Source organism: Aspergillus ruber, assembly GCF_000600275.1.
Source record: "Aspergillus ruber CBS 135680 unplaced genomic scaffold scaffold00016, whole genome shotgun sequence".
In the NCBI taxonomy this organism is placed as follows: Eukaryota; Fungi; Ascomycota; class Eurotiomycetes; order Eurotiales; family Aspergillaceae; genus Aspergillus; species Aspergillus ruber.
In genome coordinates, this window is record NW_024467312.1 from 424,663 (window position 1) to 443,937 (window position 19,275).

Sequence of the window (19,275 nt, forward strand, 5' to 3'; positions counted from 1 at the left end):
AACCGGATGATGGTGAGGGAGAACGTTCTATTTTCGGAGTTTGGGTTTCCTCTTTTTTTTTTTTACGGTATAGCAACAGGTTATGCTCTATATTTGAGGGCATGTGAGTGACTGCCATATGCTGGTTTGTACATTATATGCGACATGTTTGAAAGGTTCAATTCATGATCTTGAAGAAGACATTGACTCCAGCGCCCTACAAAAAAATATAGTTCTAATGCCACAGGGGCATGAATCGCAGGACCAGTTTATCCCCCCTTGGCTTCACTGTGTAAGCATCCGTCGCTTCGATATTCTCATCGTCAATCACGACAGTGCTGAAATTGGTGTAAATGGCAGCAACAGCCAACTTCATTTCTGTAGACAATTGTCAGCATAATCATCACCTCGGGTCACAGCACAGAACAACCTACCCTGCAAAGCCAGATTACTCCCAACGCACATCCTTCCGCCGCTTCCAAAGGCCCAAAACCACCGTTTCATTTCCTCCAAATCAACGGATGAATTAGCATCATTGAGCCACCTCTTAGGCTCCCACGTTTCCGGCTCCGGGAACACTTCAGGGTTCCTGTGAAGTGAGTATGCCTGTGCGTTTACGCGTGTGTTGGGAGGTATATTGTCATATCCAGCCAGAGTACAGGATGGCAATGGTGTCACTCGAGGTTGAATTCCTGGGATCGGCGCATGAATACGCAGCGTTTCTGTGATGATTGCCTCAAGGAGAGGCAAGGAGTCGATAGATTTGGGCGATGGCAGCTCTGTGAATGTGGGAGGTCGAGGATACGTAATCCTAGGTTCTAGGGTCAGGAGCTCTTCACGGAACTCCTTTTGTAGATCAGGTCTCTTGCTGAGTTCCCAGAAGAGATATGTTAGGGCGACTGCGCTCGTCTCGAAGCCAGCTGTGAGTTGGTCATATAGCTCGGCTGCTATGTCGAAGCGTTGCTGCTTGGCGCTTTTTTCATGAGACTCTGGGTCGTATCTCCCGTCTGGTAGATGCTTCGCGATACTCTGCTTCAGCCGTTTGAAGACCACCGGCTCTTCTTCCAATTTGGTGGATCCGACAGTTTGGTCTGCCTTGTCACACAGGTCTAAGCACCAAGCATCAAGCCTTTCGTTCGCTTCGTCACACCAATTCGGTATCAAACAAACTCCAAGAGAACGCAACCAAGACACCAGGTTCGGGATCTCTTGGTAATAGAACTCATATGGCTTCCTGGAGAAATACAGGCCGAGAATCTTACGCCGGTAAGACTCGTCTTTGAGAAAGTTGGTACCATTTGTTAGACCAAATATGTACGCGGAAACGAAGTCCATTATCAGCGCCTGACCGGTCTCGTGCATGTCTATCGGGATGTTGGAGACTGCCGCTTCATGGACAAGAGGCAGAAAACGCTCAAACAGCATGGTCTCCGAGATCAGACGCATATGCGGCGACGACTGAAGGAACGACTTGCTATAGATATTTGACAGCATCCTCTTGCGGAATGAATGGTCTTTGTTTCGGGTCATGGTGAACATGCTGATGGTTCTATGGCGCCCATTAGCATCCACCGCCGTTGATACGGAGGAGTATTCTCCTTGTCTTACCCAAATGACCCAAACACTCTGGGGTACCATTCATGCTTCTCAAAAGCGCCGGTATAGACGGACTTGATACCACCATCGACGCAGTTGATTGAGATCTCTGCCGGTGCCAGTCTCACAATAGGGCCCAGTCGTTCGTGAGCTGCATGAATGGTCCGGTTATTCTGGCTTCTGAACCGCTTCCATAGGATCCACGCAGGCGTTATCGGGGAAGACCAGTGTGCATTTGGGATCTTTGACAATGGGGAGAGGAGGACGGGGTATATAATGCCTTTGTAGAAGAGTAGGGATACAGCAATAACTGCTATGACTGATATTGAGGAGAGTGCCATTTTTTACCTTAGATGGAACAATTTAGAACTGCCTTGTGGGGGGTATAGCAGTATTTCTATTGCTGAGTGTTGCTTTAGGTAACATTAATGTTCAGTCCCAGTGACTCCCCGCAGATAAGAGTGGATGACATTACCCATCATAGTAACGTATGAACTCTAACGGGAAACAACGATGTAACTCCTTGTCATGAATCTTGATTGGGTATAGCAATCAAGAAGTATAGAAAGCGAGATGATCGTGTTCCTTAAGCCCTGAGAAAATTCCCCGGAGATTCCGAGCCCCAGGCAATACATCTGTATTGTCGGTTTCAAGTAAGCTAACTAAATCGTAGTGGATATCACTCTAGACCTGTGTCGCTAGTATAGTTTAAAGACAATTTTTCATACTTCAGGAGAATCTTTAGCAACCCCCAAGTGCTCATGCTTTTCTGCTAGCGAGAGCACTGTGTCGGAATCCATCCCGAGCATTCGCAAAGCCACCCTTTTGCAGCAATAGCCTTACGATGTCTTATAGTATTTATATAGATCTCTAGTTTCTTTGCCGCACCCCTCCGTTTATCTCAGGCGCACGCGTGGAAAAGGATTCGGTGGATGTTTGGTTTAGGCTTCCACAGGCAGACAATCAGATGCACATTTTGCATAAACTTAGTATCATTTGAATTGATTGCTTGCTTTCTTCTTTGCTGCATCATTCTCGGCCTATACATCTTGACGAATCCCTTTCAAAACACGCTTCATCGCGGCCTCCGAAACCTCATGCGGACAGCTCGCCGTCAACTCCATCGATATTTATTGCACGATTTCGGAAACAGTCTGACGTATATATCTCTGAGCTGATTGACTCGGTTTCTCAAGGTGATCAAACAGATTTTTAGTTTCCAAGCTTTCGCGGAGAAGATGGTTCTTTTTGGTACTGTAGATTGTTGATCGACTGACATTGAATTCTTTGGCGAGCTCAATGGGTGATTTTTCTTTTTTCGAGGGCAGATATAATGGCAGCACTAATGACGGGGGTAAGCTCGTGGTTGGGGCTTCTGTCGGCGCTGGTTTCTGCGCCGAATGAGACCATATTGAAGAATATTAGCAATGGGGTGGTTGAAGGTGGTGTTTGGACGCGTCGCGAAGAAGTACTGTTACAAACTTATCTCCACTAATTTCGAATTAATGCCTTAGATATAAAAAAGACCTCAGGCAACAAGGGTTGACCCGCCGGGCGGTGGAGACCATTGGCTCGCCTAATCGCTTAGTGTCCCACACACAACTTCGTTGAAAGAGATCTTCTTCTCTCAACTTTTCTGCGACAACGACGACAATCGACAGACCTGCCACGCCGACAAGGTACGTTGAAATCCCTCGCTGCTTGGTACTGTTCGACTGGCGACATTCGTTTTACCGATTGCGATTTGCGAGCGAAGGAATTCGAATTCGTCACGAACGGCTGAATTGAGATACCGGGACAGATAGCTAACGGTTAAATTTTTCAAGATGGGTGCCCTCAAATATGTGGAAGAGATTCAGAAGAAGAAGCAGTCCGATGTGATTCGCTTTCTGCTGCGTGTCCGTTGCTGGGAGGTGAGAAGCCCTTCCCTAGTCCCCTAATCCTCGACCACTTAACATCCCGCCGGGTGCTCGTGTGCTATGCCATGGCTATCTCTTGATCTATTTTCATTCATTACGAATGAAAAGAACGGGGTTTTCTATTGGACGGCTTTATCAATCATTCCGAAAAGAGAGAACACGATACCGGCGGATAAATGTTAAAGTCCATGAAAAAACTGTGGCACACGAGTCCTGTGCGGGAGTGCTGGCTTGTTGTGTCTTGCTATACACTCGTTGAACTTTGCTGAGAGTGCATCAATATAGCTCCGTCAACTGAACGCTATCCACCGGGCTTCCCGTCCTTCTCGCCCCGACAAGGCTCGTCGTCTGGGCTACAAGGCCAAGCAGGGCTATGTTGTCTACCGTGCCCGTGTCCGCCGTGGTGGCCGTAAGAGGCCTGTGCCCAAGGGTGCCACCTACGGTATGTTTCCTTAGATGTCCAGAATTGGTAGCAGAAACTAATGGCCCTATAGGTAAGCCTACCAACATGGGTGTCAACCAGCTCAAGTACCAGCGCGCCCTCCGTGCCACCGCTGAGGAGCGTGTCGGCCGCCGCTGCGCCAACTTGCGTGTCCTGAACTCCTACTGGATCAACCAGGACTCCACCTACAAGTACTACGAGGTTATCCTCGTCGACCCCCAGCACAAGGCTATCCGCCGCGATGCCCGCATCAACTGGATCGCCAAGCCCGTCCACAAGGTTCGTTTCTCGCCAGGAAATTTGCTATCGAATGATACTGATACGTTATCTACAGCACCGCGAGGCTCGTGGTCTCACCTCGACCGGCAAGAAGTCCCGTGGTATCAACAAGGGCCACCTCTTCAACAACACCCGCTCCGGCCGCCGTCACACCTGGAAGCGCCAGAACACCCAGTCTTACTGGAGATACCGTTAAACTTGATCTGGCTGATCGAGGGAACGGTGGTTGGCGTTGGAAAAGCTTTGTTTTCGAGGGTGTGTTTCTATTCAAATCACAACTCGCTGCTATGATCATGTCATGTGGATATCAGGGTGCGAGCCTAATGCAACCATTCTTCTGAATCGGATGTTAGCCAAAAAAGAACAGGGATTCCAATTTTTCTCTATCTTGTTTTATTATAACGAAGTATGACGACTTTTCTTTTTCAGTTTGGTTTCTGTTGGATGCAACGTACAGAGTACGGAGTAGTATATCAAGGTCGGCCCGTAGAGCACCACGTGACCACGTCTGAAGCATTCCATAGCCCCCAGAGTCGGTCCCATGGGAACAAAAGAAGCATTGTCCAATCCCATAAATTTGAATCTAGAATTCTTGCCCCTGGATTGGCACAGTAGTATCACTGTCAATTGTCTACTAGTGACTGCCGCTTAACCCGTTCGGGCAGTGTTGCAGTTTCCACTTTCCGCTGGTTGCGGACTCGACTCCATCAATCATTTATCCATCTCTATTCATATCTTCTCTACTTCTCTTACTCTCTCCATGTGTGCTTCCGGATTCTTATCCTCTCACTGCCACCTAATTCTTTTTAGCAAGACTATACGATCTTTCATATTACGGTCATTCCTCTGGCAGGAATCGGTTATCGTCCACCTGATCTACAACTTGTCTGCCTTATAACCTGCAGAATTCCAGACACCCACTTCTTTTCTTCACCACTTTCATTACAATATACTACCAGCCTTCTGCATATACCCATCCTCCCGTACGACGACTCGATAGACATACCTACATCCCTTTGGTCCGGGCAGCAAATGCGTCCCGATGCCGTCGTCGTTCGCGCGTAATGTCACCACCCCCTCCAACCGTCTCCCCTCCTCATCGACTTCCTCTGCCACGAATCCTGCCATGAGTGCACCACGTGAGATAACTCAGGACATCCCTATTCTACCATCGTCTGCAGCAAACACCAGCCATGGCACAAGCCCGCTTGCTTCCCCGCCGCATCAACGAGGCCATTCCCGTTCGATAAGCCATCCCTTCAACCATAACCCCTTCTCGGGGTTAACCAAACGGCGCAACCAATCGATCTCGACAAAGGACTTTTTGGATTCTGACGACGATGACGAGGTTACCTTTACGCCGGTTCCGCTTTCTTCGAGTCCCCGGAAACCGCTGCCTCGTCCACCGCCTGGTGGGGGGGAGTTGATCACGGGAAGATGCATGACATGTAGTACGACAGTGCGGTGGCCGAATAACCTTAAGACGTTTCGGTGCACGGAATGTTTGATGGTGAATGACCTTGAGCCGTACAAGGAGTCGGGCGATGCTGGTCCTGGGAAGGATGGGAAACCGGCTGTTTCTAGGAAAGGTAAACTACGTTGTTATCTCACATCTTGGTTAATAGGCTGATCTGTTTCTCTATTTAGCACTTCCGTTGTCTAATGATCGAACGAAAGGCATCATCGACAACTGCGTCTCGAGTTATCTTCGGCGGATTCTGGAGCCTGAGGCGAGGGCACCTCCGATTGGGATTATGAACGGCAGACCTTTGTTCGATAGACGGCAGTCACCAAGTCGGGAACCTGGTCCAACTCGCCCCCGAGGACTCACTAGTAATGTGTCGGTAAAACCCAAGGATGGGACGCACGGATCTAGCTATCCAACCTCCTATCTGTCCCCATTCTCTAACCACGGGGACTCTCAACCACGAGGTCGTTCCAACTCAGATGTGCAAAGTACATCGAAACCAGATCGCTCGCGAGACGCCAAAGACCACATGAGCCACCCATCGATTTTTAAGCCACTCGAGGATTACATTATCACTTCGTTCAAAGGCTGCGACTGTCTAAACGCATCCTTTATCACATTGCCATCACAACCACCGCCATCACTTTCGCGGCCAATTGGTGAAAGCGGCTTCGCAAAGCCAGTTACCGATTCGAGCACTGTTCCAAATCCTCCCCAAGCTCAGACAGCGTTTGAGCCTGATGCAAAGACGCTTCTCGTTGGGGATTTGGCAGAGAATTCGTCTTGGTGGATGCATAATATTGCTCGAGCTAATGCACATTCGAAAGAGAAGTCCAGCCCGTATCGACTGGTTAGCTCCAGGACTCCTCGAATCAATTGGGCGGAAGTTTCACAATGGTACCACTTGATCATGACGGCCGGAATGTTATGGGTAGAGCAGTGGTCGGCAATGGAGCCGACGGAAACAGAGGACGATGTCTTGAGGAAGAAGAGGTGGGAATCCATGGATCTGGCCTTTGTCGAACGGGAAGTCTCGGAAGCACGATACCATCTGCAAAGGACCTTACTCAAGGCCACAGAGAATCTTCTTAAACGACCACGTCGACCATTGAAGAAGGCGGATGAGACCCGAGTCTTGCTCATACTTTTGGCCAATCCCCTGTTACACCCATCCACATCATCATCTGGGCCTACCTCCTACAGGGGTGAACGGAGACCGTCTAGCAGCAAAGATCCCCAAAGGCTAGGGTCTCCTGATCTGAAACAGTCTTCTAATGAAGACCCATCCAGGCATCGGAGCCGGGGCCCTGGTCAGCATTCAGGTATCGTAAAGCGGATATTGGGCTTGATGGCCAATCTACCCAATGATTGTCACCATTATTTGGTCTCATGGTTCTCACGTTTCTCGGTGGAACAGTTTGAGAAAATTGTCGAGCTCATAGGCAGTTTTGTCACATACCGCTTAACCCGTCAACACGGACGTAAGCGCAGTGAGTCTGTGAAGAACGATAACAACAGTTTGATCCCCAGCTTCTCCAGTCCCAATGGAAATACGCCAGCGGAACTGCACGCTGCAATCAATGGGAGAAACCAGAACAAGTCAGGAAACGATAAAAAAGACCAACCAATGCTGTATGGGGATGATTGGCAAATTCGAGTGGCAGCCCGGATTATGTCGTTACTGTTTACAGCGAACCACACGCATCGAAGGCCTGAAAATCAAGATGCGGATAGTGCAAGCAAAAATCAACCCAGTCGTCGTGGCCATATGATTCCCATCAGTTCATTCTACAATACACTACTGGACTACTCTGATTTGGTGGCAGACTTTGAGGCTTGGGAGACCAAAATGTCTAAGTTCTCGTTCTGCCAGTATCCGTTTTTCCTCAGCATCTGGGCTAAGATTCACATCATGGAGTATGATGCACGTCGCCAAATGGAGGTAAAAGCGCGCGAGGCCTTCTTTAATAGCATTTTGAGCCGAAAAGCCGTCAGTCAATTTCTAGTACTGAAGGTACGACGGGACTGTCTGGTAGAAGACAGTCTTCGCAGTGTCAGTGAGGTCGTATGGTCAGCTCAAGAGGAGGTGAAGAAGGGACTGCGGATTGAATTCATTGGTGAGGAAGGCGTGGATGCTGGAGGTCTCCGTAAGGAATGGTTTTTACTTTTGGTCCGGGAGGTGTTTGACCCTAACCATGGTACGCTTTTTGTTTGATATCTTTCCCTTGGGATATGTTGTCACTGACACGGTGATAGGGCTCTTCATTTATGATGAGGACTCCAAGTACTGCTACTTCAACCCGTGTTGCTTCGAATCGTCCGAGCAATTCTTCTTGGTCGGTGTGTTGCTGGGACTGGCCATCTACAACTCGACTATTCTGGATGTTCCCCTCCCGCCATTCGCTTTTAAGAGGCTTTTGGCAGGTGCCCCGCAACCAAGCGGAACAAACCCACCGCCGACTTCAACGCCATCCCGGTCCAGCTATAAGTGTACGTTAGATGATCTAGCAGAATATCGGCCAGCTCTGGCGAGGGGTCTTCGCTCTTTGTTGGATTTCGAAGGCGATGTGGCCGAGACGTTTTGCCACGACTTTGTCGCGCAGGTTGACCGCTACGGGGAAGCCGTCGAGGTCCCTCTCTGCCCTGGAGGCGAGAAGCGGCCGGTGACCAATGCGAATCGGCGGGAGTTTGTAGACCTCTACGTGCAGTATCTTCTTGACACCGCTGTGACTCGACAATTTCAGCCTTTCCGGCGCGGATTCTTTACGGTCTGCGGGGGAAATGCGCTCTCCCTCTTCCGGCCCGAGGAGATTGAACTTTTGGTGCGTGGGTCAGAAGAACCCTTAGATGTGACTTCACTTCGGGCTGTTGCCACATACGATAACTGGCCGGCAAAACAACCGGAATCAGAGCCAGTGGTGCAATGGTTTTGGGGATTTTTTGAACACACGCAACCGTCCGCGCAACGGAAACTCCTATCATTCATCACGGGCAGTGACCGAATCCCGGCGATGGGAGCGACAAGTTTAAACATCCGACTGGTGTGTCTGGGAGAAGATTCGGCCCGGTATCCGGTGGCACGAACATGTTTCAATATGCTGGGGTTGTACCGGTATTCCACGCGGGAGAAGCTGGAGCGGATACTGTGGGAAGCAGTAATTTACAGTGAGGGATTTGGACTGAAGTGATGTATTACTAGCCGACGATAGCGATGAGGGAATTACATTATTATTCAAAGTATGAAGTTGTATGATACGGCGCCCGGTTTGCATGGTTTTTGTTTTGCGATGTCTCTCGGGTCGGCCCTAATGCATGAATGCATGTAACTCGGGCGGGATGACGAATTATCGGCAATCCGAGACAAGGCGAAAGGTACGATGTATATTGCATTTGACGGTTCTATAATTCTACTCTCAGAAATAAACACATCATGCCATTCTTTTCAATTCCGGGGCTTTCCATTGTGGGGATCAATTGATCACATGAGGTTATTATCCCGTCTGTCTACTTGTTTGTGTATAGCGGCTCCGGAGTATAGAGCGCCGCGAATGGAGTATGGGTATACGATACAGAGTACAGCTTGTACACAGTACACAACACGGAGTACACGGAGTCATATCTTAGTATCGATGCAAGGAAAGTATCCAGTTGTTTCCATCGTGACTGGGGTTATAGTGATTATTTATAGGCTTTAGGCTCCCTACCTAGATTATATATCTTGTTCTTTGGATCGCAATAAACAATCAATTTTTCCGTTTCATCTAGCAATTTGTCTTTTGACAGGGACAATTGGCTAGCAAGTATGGCGGCGGATCTTCCTCGGACTATGAAGGCTCTCAAGTACGTTGTCTGCCCGCGTAGTTAGTCTTGGCCAGTACAGATGTGACTGACAGTTACAGGTACGAGAAGCCAGAAGTGCATAGTATAGTCGAAACTCCTCTCCCTTCGCTTCGTGAGAATGATATTTTGGTGTGTCTTTTTCTTCCAGAAATGTGTGGACACAGATAGGGCTAACAGTATGTTTGCACAGATCAAAGTCAAAGCCTGCGGCGTCTGCGGCACAGACCTGCACATCCACGAGGGTGAATTCATCGCCAAGTTCCCCGTGATCCCTGGTAATCCTTACCATTCCCTCTGCAAATTTCCCAAAGGGGACATTTTAACAAATGCGAACAGGCCACGAAACAGTCGGCGAAGTCGCCGCCCTCGGTCCCAACGTAACAAACTTCGAAATCGGAGACAGGGTTGTTGCTGATAATTCCGAGCTATGCGGCGTGTGCTTTTATTGCCGACGAGGAGAGGAGTTGTTCTGTGAGAAGTTCCAGGCGCATGGGGTTAATATAGATGGGGGGTTTGCGGAGTATTGTGCTTATCCTGGTAGGCCTCACTTCTGTCCCTGGGGGTTGGTCTGAGTGACAACTGACTGGGGACTGGCAGCTGCGCGGGTGTTCAAGTTCAAGAACTTGTCTGACGTTGATGCGACGTTGCTGGAACCTGCTTCTTGCGCGGCGCACGGATTGGATAAAATTGCGCCGAAGATGGGTTCGTCGGTGCTCTTGTTTGGAGCTGGACCAACTGGCCTGGTATGCCTCCCTTGCCCCTCTCCCCTCCTCTCTATAGTCGTAATAATGACCGAGATAAATAGATCCTCGCCCAACTTCTCCGCCTGAACGGCGGTTGCCGCGTCGTCGTCGCAGCCCCCGAAGGTCTGAAAATGGATCTGGCTAAATCACTTGACGCCGGAGACGAGTATATCGCGCTCTCACGCGAAAACCCTAGCGCGCAGTTCGAGCAGCTAAAAGCCAATAATCCGTATGGATTTGACATCGTGGTTGAGGCGACGGGGAGTGTTAAGATCCTTGAAGATGCGATTAACTATGTGCGGCGTGGTGGCAAGTTGGTTGTTTATGGGGTTTATAAGGAAAGTGAGGGGGTTGCTTGGAAGCCTAGTAAGATCTGTACGTTCTCTCCCCCCTTTTCGAGATTGGGTATGCTGATGAGGAAAGTTGGTGATGAAATCACGATCGTGGGCAGCTTCTCCGAGATGAACAAGTTCCCGGCGGCAATTGATTATTTGGATTCGGGGAAGGTCAAGGTGAAGGGGATTGTGAATAAGGTCTTCAAGATCGAAGAGTGGGAGGATTGTTTGGAGGCGATGAAGAATAAGAGTGCCATTAAGGCTGCGATTGTGTTTGATTAATTAGTCTGATTATTTAGTTGGGGTTAAGACACAGATCTCCGTTGATATCACCGTCTCCGTCTCCGTCTCCGTCCACTTCACTAGCACAGTACATCCGCCACCACCAATTAGACAAAATGGTCAAACCACTAACCTTCAAAGGCGATAAGCCCAAAAAGCGCAAGCACCGCACTGACGACTCCTCCATCTCCACGCCCAAACCCCCCAAAATCGCCAAAGACTCTGAACAAGCCGCCGAGGACGCGGAAGAAGACACAGAAGACCAAAGCTGGGTCTCAGCAGATACACCCTCTGACCTCGCCGGTCCGATTGTCCTCATTTTACCCTCTGAAAAGCCTACATGCGTCGCTAGCGACACGAATGGAAAGGTGTTTGCGAGTGAACTGGAGAATCTAATTGAGGGCAATCCGGCGACGGCGGAACCGCATGACGTGCGACAGGTCTGGGTCGCGACAAGAGTCGCAGGGACGGAGGGCTTTAGTTTCAAGGGACACCATGGGAAGTTCGTACTTTACTTGTCTACTCTTGAATATATGTGAAATGGGACTAACGAAGGCAGATACCTAAGCTGCGACACTCACGGCATCCCCAGCGCAACATCCTCCGCCATCTCCCACCGCGAATCCTTCCTCGTCATCCCCTCACCCGATCTCCCCGGTACATTCGCGCTGCAAACCCACGGTGGCGACAAAGAATCCTTTCTCTCAATTACCGAAAGCGACTCCGGACATAAGGGTGGTGGCATCGATATCCGCGGCGACACGACGACGCTCTCCTTCGAAACGACGATCCGCATCCGTATGCAGGCGCGTTTTAAGCCACGCATCAAAGCGAACAAGGAGAGTAAGGCGATGGAGAAGATTAGTCAGAAAGAGTTGGAGGGGATCGTGGGGAGGAGGTTGGAGGATTCGGATGTGAAAAGGTTGAGGAAGGCGAGGAAGGAAGGAAATTTTCATGAGGAGGTGTTGGATGTTCGGGTTAAGGGAAAGCACGATAAGTTTGCTTGATTGTCTTCCAGGGACATGCTGGTTTGGGAGGGTTTGCAGAGCTGTGTTAAACCCACCCCCTTTTCTTTTTTTTCTTTTTTTTTCCATCTACTGGCCAGGTCAGGCCAGACAGGACGACCGGGACAGGTCCCGTACAGAGCAAGGTTGCTCTGCCGACTACGATACCACACTAACTCGCATCGGCTTCGAGTCATTACATAAAAGAGCAACTTGAATACAACAAGATACATAACATTGCGAAGGGGTATCATAACACAACCAATAACTACAAATAGATCAGCATGAATAAACAAGGAGAGAAGACTAGTTCGTCCTCCGCTGCATATAATCCCGTTGAACCATGACATTTGTCACGGGTATAGGATGCGTCCCCGACGGCAGCACGCTCTTCTTGCACAACGGACATAAACTGCTATTCTGCGTCAGGAATGTGTCGATGCAATGTGCATCGAAGATATGCCCGCACGGCATTTCTCGTACAATCGACAGTCCGGGCTCGTAGTCATCTAGACAAATGGCGCATGTGGTCTGGGAATAGCTGAGTCGGTCTACGGAGGGTGTTGTTGATATTGGCTGATTTATTGTTGTAGTGGTTGTGTTGGCGGTGGTGGTAGTGGTGGTGGCAGGTTGTGGTCGTTGGACATGAGATCCATGATCTGCATCAATCTCATCTCTGTCTTCTGGTTCTTCTTCAATGGTAGTGATTGATCCATGGCCGTCGGTAAAGAACTTCGTGTGATGCGAGTGCATGTTGCCAGGTAAAAGCGCTTCTGGTGGCGCGTTGACATCAGGGAAGGTATATTTCGGGAGCTGGTCCACGATCTCTTGTGGAACTTTCATCTGGTTAAGACCAAGGGATTCAAGATCTGCATCGCCAGCTTCGATTCTTCGTCGCAGACGTCGTCGACGTCTTTTCTGCACGATTTGATAGCAGACCAGCAGGAGCATGCTAAGGACTAATATAGTGCCGAGGATAGCAAGGACAAAACCCCAAAGACTGGGCATCTTTTTACCATTTTTGGCTAGAAAGAAGCATGGTTGGACAACATATCAGCTGCCTATATCTCCCTTGCCGTTTTGTGTATCATTTGGAACGTGGCGGATACGACTTACCCAGGTCAATGAATGTAAAGAGTCGCACGTTTTCATGATGGTGCCGATGCGGTGCAACAGCACTATTGCCATTTTCGTGCGGAGAAGTAGAAGTTGCATCCCCCGAATACCAGGATAGTCTCTGCATCAGCGTCGCCCCATCCGGCCCCGGGATCGCATATACCGGAAATTCATTCCGGTCTTTCCATTCGTCGCTATCACCCAGAACCCACGTTGGATCGTCTGGCGGCGGAGGCTTTTCTTTATTGTCTTGAGCAGGCAAAAAAAATATCAACGCATCAGGTTCTTCATGCTGCGAAGCATTCAGAAATGAGTGGGTGCATTCAACGGATATCCATGGCGCCAAGGCGATGGAGTGATCTCCAAACGGCGAGACGTCTTCTTTCCGCGTGACATTGGGAGGGACAAATGGCGCAGCTATATCGTTACACGGATCATTGGGGTTGAGGCTGGGAACAAAGAGTAATCCTTGAATCGGGTCATTTTCCGGAGCGTTATGCGTGGATAGCGTCTGGACGTTGCCATTTAGCACAAGACGGAAATCCAGGCTACTCTGTAATGAGAGTTTTATTCGTTATGTTAGTCTTCGTCCACTACATGTTATAAAGTGAAATGAGATAATAAACTCACGTACATTAGTAGAGGGTGTTGTATTCGTCAACCCAGGGCCCGCAAAGAGCGTGGCCGCCGTGGTGAGGGAATCGGCAGCTGTATCCATTGTCAGTCTGCGATAAAGATATATCGATAAAGAGCCAGAGATAGATATTATAGTTATCCCCTAGCAGATGAAGGGATGGAATGACAGGCAAACCATGGCTTTCAGGGAAGGGTTCCATACACATAATGATCGAAACCACAACGAGGCAGCGAAACACACAAAATTGCCTGAATTCGCAGGAGTAACGAGAGAGTCAGAGTATTAAAGACTCTAGCTAGCAAGCCATGCCGCATCAATCTCCAACGGCGATAAGCTGAAACCCAGCATGACCACTGCTTCCATACCTAGAAACTCGGGAGGAATGCAACACCTTGAAAAGGAAGAACCGTCGAAGAAAGAAGAAGAGGAAGAAAGAGAATGCCTGGTGGACAGGACGCAACCGTCTCTGGACGTCACACGGATAGGGGAATCAAGCTGGCACGAAGCCCTTGTTCGCACCGCAAGGGGATCACACAATGCATGGTTGTGTCCGAAAGGAGAGTGCCGTTCGCAGAGGGAGCCAAAAGACTGACGTTTTCAGCATGCCACGGCTGAATCCGGTCGAGCATAGCAAGAAGAACAGTAGTATATGCCCCTGGATATGATATGATATGATATATTGCAATGCATGCAGTCCTAGCCGTATCAAACTCGCCGTACGGAGGTCTACAGGGGTTAGTATGGGTTTCTTCAGTGAGATTAGAGGCACTCAATATAGTCATACCACACTATCCTCACGAGGCCAGCTTCTAGATCTGCTATTCTTTATTGACAAATTCCCAGGGTTGTGTTGAAACAAACAAAGAAATGTACCCCATATTCACACCGTCACGTGATGTCACGTGCACTTATCACCAACTCCTCTCTTCCTCTTTGGGCCAACTTTGGCTTCGACCTCGAGTCGCATACACTCTCTGATCAAGTCCATCCTGTGCACAGCTGTAACCTGTACCTGTACTGGATGCTGCAGCTCTAATTTTTGACATCCTCCCTCATTCCTCCCTGAATAAGGGATATATTGCCTTCGCTCCCTGTTTCTACACCATGTGCCTGTGATCTCGACCGTTCCACAACACATCACTCCTTCATTAAAGCTCTTTGTTTCTCGACTCCACCCGTGCCTTCGAATTGCCTTCGGATAACTTTCCGTCCCTTTTCCCTCCCATCCGTAACCGACCCTCATAATGGCGCCCGCGACTAAAGGTAAAGGCAAAGGTCGCGAAGTTCGTCCTTCGCGAAGTCGCAACACTACCCCAAGCTCCAGTTTTAGCGCTGGCCCTACCGCATCGGTCCCTGCACCTAGCTATTACCTCGACAGCGACCTTTCCAAGTTACTCATACCTTCGTCGCAATATGCGGAGATCCTCGAGCGGATGGGTGGAGTCGGCCCCATCCCCGACTCCAAGTCGCTAGAATCCTTGGTGGAAGAACTCAAAAATCTCGCACAAATGGCCGACACTCGTGGAGATGTGTGCAATGCTGGTATTCGAGAACTGTCTCAGAAGCGAAAAGATGTGCCGGAAGAACCCGAATCGATGGATCGCGATACTGGAGAACGTACAAGGATGAAGCGTGAGGTGGATGAAGATGAGGATTTACCGATAAAAGGCGGGAAATTAAAGAAGCGAAAGGAGCGTGGAGGAAGTACTAAGGAAGAGCGCCCATTAAATCATGGTGCGCACGAGGTGACTCGGCAAGATGGTGCTGAGACGAAGATTGAAGGTGGTGAGTTTACCTTGTGTTTACATTTGTGTCCACTCTGCTATCCCTGCTCATCATATTGTCCTGGACTCTCTATTCAGACGCATTTTTATTCTCGAATTTCGTTCTATTATTTATACAAAATGCTAACCTTCTACTACAGCGGCTTCTCCGACCTCGAAGAAATCTAAAAATGCGGCTTCAGAAGGCTCCCCTCTTTCTCCTGCTTCACGAACATCCCCTGACAATGCTGCGACAACCACCACGGATGTCCCTGCGGAAGCTGGCTCGCCTGGCTCTGAGCATAGCGTAGAGTCACATCAACGCGAGCCGGCACCGACAGTCCCTCAGGTTCAGGTCTTCGGTTCAAATCCCATCAAATTCGACGATCCCACTATATACCATATCCGCGACGTAACACCTGAGATGCCAGATGATGCGAAGAAAGAGATATATTCGGTTGCTGTATTCCCACGGAGTGATTTGAGCCATCTGATGGCTGGTACCCCGCCGGATAAGGATTTCAGCAATGCTAAGCCTGCCAACCAAGTCAGCGCGAACACCTTCCAGGCGTATATAGAACCTTTTGTGCGCCCACTGATGGAAGAGGATATTGCTTGGCTCAAGGAGAAGGTAATCAGCTTGTCCTGCTTTTGCGCACATTTGAGGCTAACAATCAAACAGGGTGACCGTGTCACTCCGTTTATCATGCCCCCACGTGGAAAGAAGCACTATAAGGATATTTGGTCCGAAGAAGATGGATCGATGAACATCGACAGGACCAATGGCGATAGCCTCCCGCTGAACCAGGGCCGTGGCAGCATCGACCAAGTTACAGATGAGACTGCGGAAACCGACCAGGTATCAGTTGGCCCTATGGTCAGCCGTCTTTATTCCCTTCTACGACATGAGCATCGTGCTCCCGCCGAAGAAAATCTTACAAATGGCACCGTCAACGGGGAGCCCTCCACCAATGGCGCGCTGAATGGTGGCGATTCAATGGAGCTCGATAACCCAGCCCCTGAACAATCAGAAAACAAACCCTTACCCTCCGCAACCTCCTTCCCTGATGCATCACCTACAGGCTTCAAAGTCCCCGCAGCAAAACTAGACCACGCCCAGCTCGACGAACGCCTCAAAGCAGAACTACGCCATGTAGGCTTCATCGGCCCCGATGACAACCCCGACTACGACGCCCACTACGACGACGACATAGCCCAACGCCTCCGCCTCCTCCAGTCCGAACTCAAAAAACAAATCACAATCAACAACGCCCGCAAAGCCCGCATCCTCGACATCGCCCGCGAACGCATGGCCCACCAAGAATACACAACCATCCACGACGACCTCGACACCCAAGTCCAGCAAGCATACCTCAAGCGCAGCCGCACACTCGGCAAGAGCAAAAAGGGCTCTCAGGCCAAGAACCGGCCTGGTGCCGGTGGCGCGCACATCGGCGCCGCGCGTCCTGCAATCGGCGACGCTGCGCGGACACTTATGGATCGGAGAAAGCGGTGGGAGGATTGTATTGGGCCTGTTTTCCAGGATTGTAAGACGAGTGTTCCTGGGAAGGGGGAGACTGTTTTCGAGCCGGGGGTTATGGCGGAGTTTGAGAAGGCGGAGATTGAGGGGTGGGATGAGGAGCAGGAATAGTTGGGTTACATCTCTTTGTATATTTGCCTTTTTTTCGTGTACAGATTTTTTTCCCTTTACTTTGACGATGGATATGATAAACGGAGTATACAAGACGGGAATGGATTGGCGATGGCGTTGGTGGTTATCTCTCTTAAATACCATACTTTATACGGTTTATACACTCAGGCAATACAAACCATCTATTCAAAAGAATCAGGGTATCTCAATAACTACATAAAACTACCGATGTATAACCAACACCTCCCCAGGATACCTCTTCAACCTCGCCATCAACACCTTCTCACTAACCTCCAGCTCCGTACAAATTTGATCAAAACAATGCATCCCATCCAAATATCTCGATAAACTCTTATCGTCGATAAAATCTTCCTCCTCTTCACCGTCCTCGTATGTGAAACTCCGATTCCCCTGCGCAGAAGTCCCGTATTGGTACTCGTCGCTTCGTCGGCTGATGAGGGGTTCGCTATCGCCTGCACTCGTGGCATAAATACTAGGTGTGTTCGCGCCTGTTCCTGGGCCTCGAGATGAGAAGCCGCTATTGGAGCCTGTGCCGGGGGGATGGTGGTGGTGGTTATGGTGATGAGAGTGTTTCGGGAACCCAGTCGCATACGCGTATTTATGGACACGGTACAAGAAACCCTTGATGATTCCGAATGTGATGAAGCGCCGGATATCGATGTATGCTAGTTGCCGGCTGTACTGTGCGTACCACTGTTTAACACTCTGGCCTTGTTTTAGGCTCGCGTAGAGCTCGACGATAGTGACGCCGTCAACGACTTGGTGCAGTTGTAACCTGTTTATTGCGCTTTCTGTTGCAGTAGATGGGTCGTTGGGATCGTTGGGCGATTGCGCGTCGTCGCCCATGGGTGGCCAGACTTCATCGTAGTCGAAGAATCGTCCGCCGCCGGTGGTGATGACTGTGCCTGTTGCACTGGCTGTGGTGTCTGAGCTGCTTGGCCGTCCAGTGATGTCGCTGCGAGCGCTGGACCAGGGGGCTGCGGGTGCTTGGCCTGGTGCTGTTGGGGAGGGTGCTAATTGTGGTGCGAAGAGAGTGTTCACGTAGCGAGCGCATTCGCGCTGCATGTTCTCGTCGGAGCCAATACTGGAGCTGAACTGTGCCGTCGGGGCGTAGATAGCGGAGAATGTAAAGATATCGAGGAGTAAGAGACAACCGTAGTAAAGTAGGTGTTTGATTGCGCGACAGGTTAGGGAGAAGTCTGTGTCGGCGAGGATGGAAATGATGCGGACACTGTTGACGCCATTGATGTAGGGGACGACCTGGGTTGTCAGCTCTGTTCATTGATAAGAGTGTATAGTACATACTCGCTGCATGGTAAGATCCCAATTCTCGTCCATGAACGCTTGATACCGTACGGTGAACAGGGGGACCTGCCATGCCTTGACTGGCGGAGGGGCAGGATAAACCGGGAACAATTTGATGTTCAACGTATTTAAATCATCTGTATTGCATCCGTTAGCAACAACCAAACCAAGAAAGCCGGGGCACATACCAATCGGAATCATACTCTCACAATAATTATTCAAATCCTCCATCAAAGTTTCACAAAGACTATACACCTTCCCCTCCCCACTCCTCGAATGATCTCTCGATAAGAACCCACTCTGCTCTTCCAATTCCCGCATCAAATCCGCCAATTTCTGCACCACGCTCTTGTACGTGCTAAAATCCCCCTCCTCCGCCAGCACCACACAGAAGTTGAAGATGAACTCATTGCGGTCGTATCGCTGCGACTTGATACAGATCGGATAGCCGAGAATGCGGTGACCGTTCGTGCAGACTTGAATCAAGTTACCGCAGAGTTCCTGGCGTGGGATCACGAAGAATGAGATATCGGAGAAGGTCAGGAAGAGGGGTTGTGAGGGTGCGTCGGCAGAGGGTACAATGGCGCCGTCGGGGACTTGGTGGACGACTTTAGGACCTGTAGGGGTCAGTGGAATTGTAACTTTAAGAATTATGGATTGACTTGCCCTCCTGGGTATCGAATTTGCTGTAGAAAATGGCTTTGATCATGGTGCGAGATCGAGCTCAAGACCTGTTATCGTTCCAGCGCAAGCTATGGAAATAATTTCAATATTAATTTCATGGTCGCCGGCCCAGCAGGACCATTCTCACTTCATTATGACATTTGTAACGCTCATTGCGCGAGGTTCTGTAACGAGAAGAAGTTGGTAGGAGTTGCGGGAGATATGCGGGGAG

General features: G+C 49.8%; 8 protein-coding genes across 8 annotated transcripts; 5 read left to right on the forward strand and 3 right to left on the reverse strand.

The window, feature by feature from the left end:
• Nucleotides 1–214: 214 nt before the first annotated feature.
• EURHEDRAFT_403444 (cytochrome P450) lies at nt 215–1,916 on the reverse strand (the record flags this gene model as incomplete). The annotated part of the gene is made up of 3 exons (XM_040780215.1): nt 215–357; nt 414–1,528; nt 1,588–1,916. The coding sequence occupies 3 exons, from the start codon at nt 1,914–1,916 to the stop codon at nt 215–217; spliced, it is 1,587 nt and encodes a 528-aa protein (XP_040638175.1).
• A 1,485-nt stretch (nt 1,917–3,401) lies between these two features.
• On the forward strand, nt 3,402–4,411 carry EURHEDRAFT_403445 (60S ribosomal protein eL15; the record flags this gene model as incomplete). Its single annotated transcript, XM_040780216.1, has 4 exons — nt 3,402–3,488; nt 3,780–3,936; nt 3,989–4,215; nt 4,271–4,411. 4 exons carry the CDS (start codon nt 3,402–3,404, stop codon nt 4,409–4,411), a joined length of 612 nt encoding a protein of 203 aa, XP_040638176.1.
• A 376-nt stretch (nt 4,412–4,787) lies between these two features.
• Nucleotides 4,788–9,118, forward strand: EURHEDRAFT_413295 (HECT-type E3 ubiquitin-protein ligase). Its single transcript, XM_040782133.1, has 3 exons — nt 4,788–5,804; nt 5,863–7,881; nt 7,940–9,118. Exons 1-3 carry the CDS (start codon nt 5,258–5,260, stop codon nt 8,869–8,871), a joined length of 3,498 nt encoding a protein of 1,165 aa, XP_040638177.1. The 5' UTR covers nt 4,788–5,257; the 3' UTR covers nt 8,872–9,118.
• Nucleotides 9,119–9,485: 367 nt separating this feature from the next.
• On the forward strand, nt 9,486–10,883 carry EURHEDRAFT_378367 (zinc-dependent alcohol dehydrogenase family protein; the record flags this gene model as incomplete). Its single annotated transcript, XM_040779065.1, has 7 exons — nt 9,486–9,523; nt 9,583–9,652; nt 9,714–9,798; nt 9,860–10,060; nt 10,121–10,266; nt 10,329–10,641; nt 10,690–10,883. The coding sequence occupies 7 exons, from the start codon at nt 9,486–9,488 to the stop codon at nt 10,881–10,883; spliced, it is 1,047 nt and encodes a 348-aa protein (XP_040638178.1).
• Nucleotides 10,710–12,224, forward strand: EURHEDRAFT_413298 (uncharacterized protein). Its single transcript, XM_040782134.1, has 2 exons — nt 10,710–11,385; nt 11,443–12,224. Exons 1-2 carry the CDS (start codon nt 11,000–11,002, stop codon nt 11,888–11,890), a joined length of 834 nt encoding a protein of 277 aa, XP_040638179.1. The 5' UTR covers nt 10,710–10,999; the 3' UTR covers nt 11,891–12,224.
• Nucleotides 12,086–13,941, reverse strand: EURHEDRAFT_93521 (uncharacterized protein). The gene is made up of 4 exons (XM_040787696.1): nt 13,842–13,941; nt 13,634–13,711; nt 13,004–13,556; nt 12,086–12,912 (listed from the first exon to the last, which is right to left on the reverse strand). Exons 2-4 carry the CDS (start codon nt 13,637–13,639, stop codon nt 12,194–12,196), a joined length of 1,278 nt encoding a protein of 425 aa, XP_040638180.1. The 5' UTR covers nt 13,640–13,711; nt 13,842–13,941; the 3' UTR covers nt 12,086–12,193.
• Nucleotides 13,942–14,689: 748 nt separating this feature from the next.
• EURHEDRAFT_93329 (histone acetyltransferase NGG1) lies at nt 14,690–17,241 on the forward strand. The gene is made up of 3 exons (XM_040787695.1): nt 14,690–15,422; nt 15,565–16,034; nt 16,086–17,241. Exons 1-3 carry the CDS (start codon nt 14,885–14,887, stop codon nt 17,052–17,054), a joined length of 1,977 nt encoding a protein of 658 aa, XP_040638181.1. The 5' UTR covers nt 14,690–14,884; the 3' UTR covers nt 17,055–17,241.
• On the reverse strand, nt 17,242–19,226 carry EURHEDRAFT_413302 (nitrogen permease regulating protein NPR2). The gene is made up of 5 exons (XM_040782135.1): nt 19,192–19,226; nt 19,047–19,132; nt 18,569–18,997; nt 18,381–18,517; nt 17,242–18,335 (listed from the first exon to the last, which is right to left on the reverse strand). Exons 2-5 carry the CDS (start codon nt 19,087–19,089, stop codon nt 17,277–17,279), a joined length of 1,668 nt encoding a protein of 555 aa, XP_040638182.1. The 5' UTR covers nt 19,090–19,132; nt 19,192–19,226; the 3' UTR covers nt 17,242–17,276.
• Nucleotides 19,227–19,275: the final 49 nt, after the last annotated feature.

Coding starts and splice junctions, on each gene's coding strand:
- EURHEDRAFT_413295 (XM_040782133.1), top strand. CDS start 5,258: ATGCCGTCGTCGTTCGCGCGTAATGTCACCACCCCCTCCAACCGTCTC. Junction 5,805..5,862: donor ACCGGCTGTTTCTAGGAAAG/GTAAACTACGTT, acceptor TTCTCTATTTAG/CACTTCCGTTGTCTAATGAT. Junction 7,882..7,939: donor GGTGTTTGACCCTAACCATG/GTACGCTTTTTG, acceptor ACACGGTGATAG/GGCTCTTCATTTATGATGAG.
- EURHEDRAFT_413298 (XM_040782134.1), top strand. CDS start 11,000: ATGGTCAAACCACTAACCTTCAAAGGCGATAAGCCCAAAAAGCGCAAG. Junction 11,386..11,442: donor TTCAAGGGACACCATGGGAA/GTTCGTACTTTA, acceptor TAACGAAGGCAG/ATACCTAAGCTGCGACACTC.
- EURHEDRAFT_93521 (XM_040787696.1), bottom strand. Junction 12,913..13,003: donor CTTTACATTCATTGACCTGG/GTAAGTCGTATC, acceptor GCTTCTTTCTAG/CCAAAAATGGTAAAAAGATG.
- EURHEDRAFT_93329 (XM_040787695.1), top strand. CDS start 14,885: ATGGCGCCCGCGACTAAAGGTAAAGGCAAAGGTCGCGAAGTTCGTCCT. Junction 15,423..15,564: donor TGCTGAGACGAAGATTGAAG/GTGGTGAGTTTA, acceptor CTTCTACTACAG/CGGCTTCTCCGACCTCGAAG. Junction 16,035..16,085: donor TTGCTTGGCTCAAGGAGAAG/GTAATCAGCTTG, acceptor ACAATCAAACAG/GGTGACCGTGTCACTCCGTT.
- EURHEDRAFT_413302 (XM_040782135.1), bottom strand. CDS start 19,089: ATGATCAAAGCCATTTTCTACAGCAAATTCGATACCCAGGAGG. Junction 18,998..19,046: donor CAAATTCGATACCCAGGAGG/GCAAGTCAATCC, acceptor TGACCCCTACAG/GTCCTAAAGTCGTCCACCAA. Junction 18,336..18,380: donor GGGATCTTACCATGCAGCGA/GTATGTACTATA, acceptor CTGACAACCCAG/GTCGTCCCCTACATCAATGG.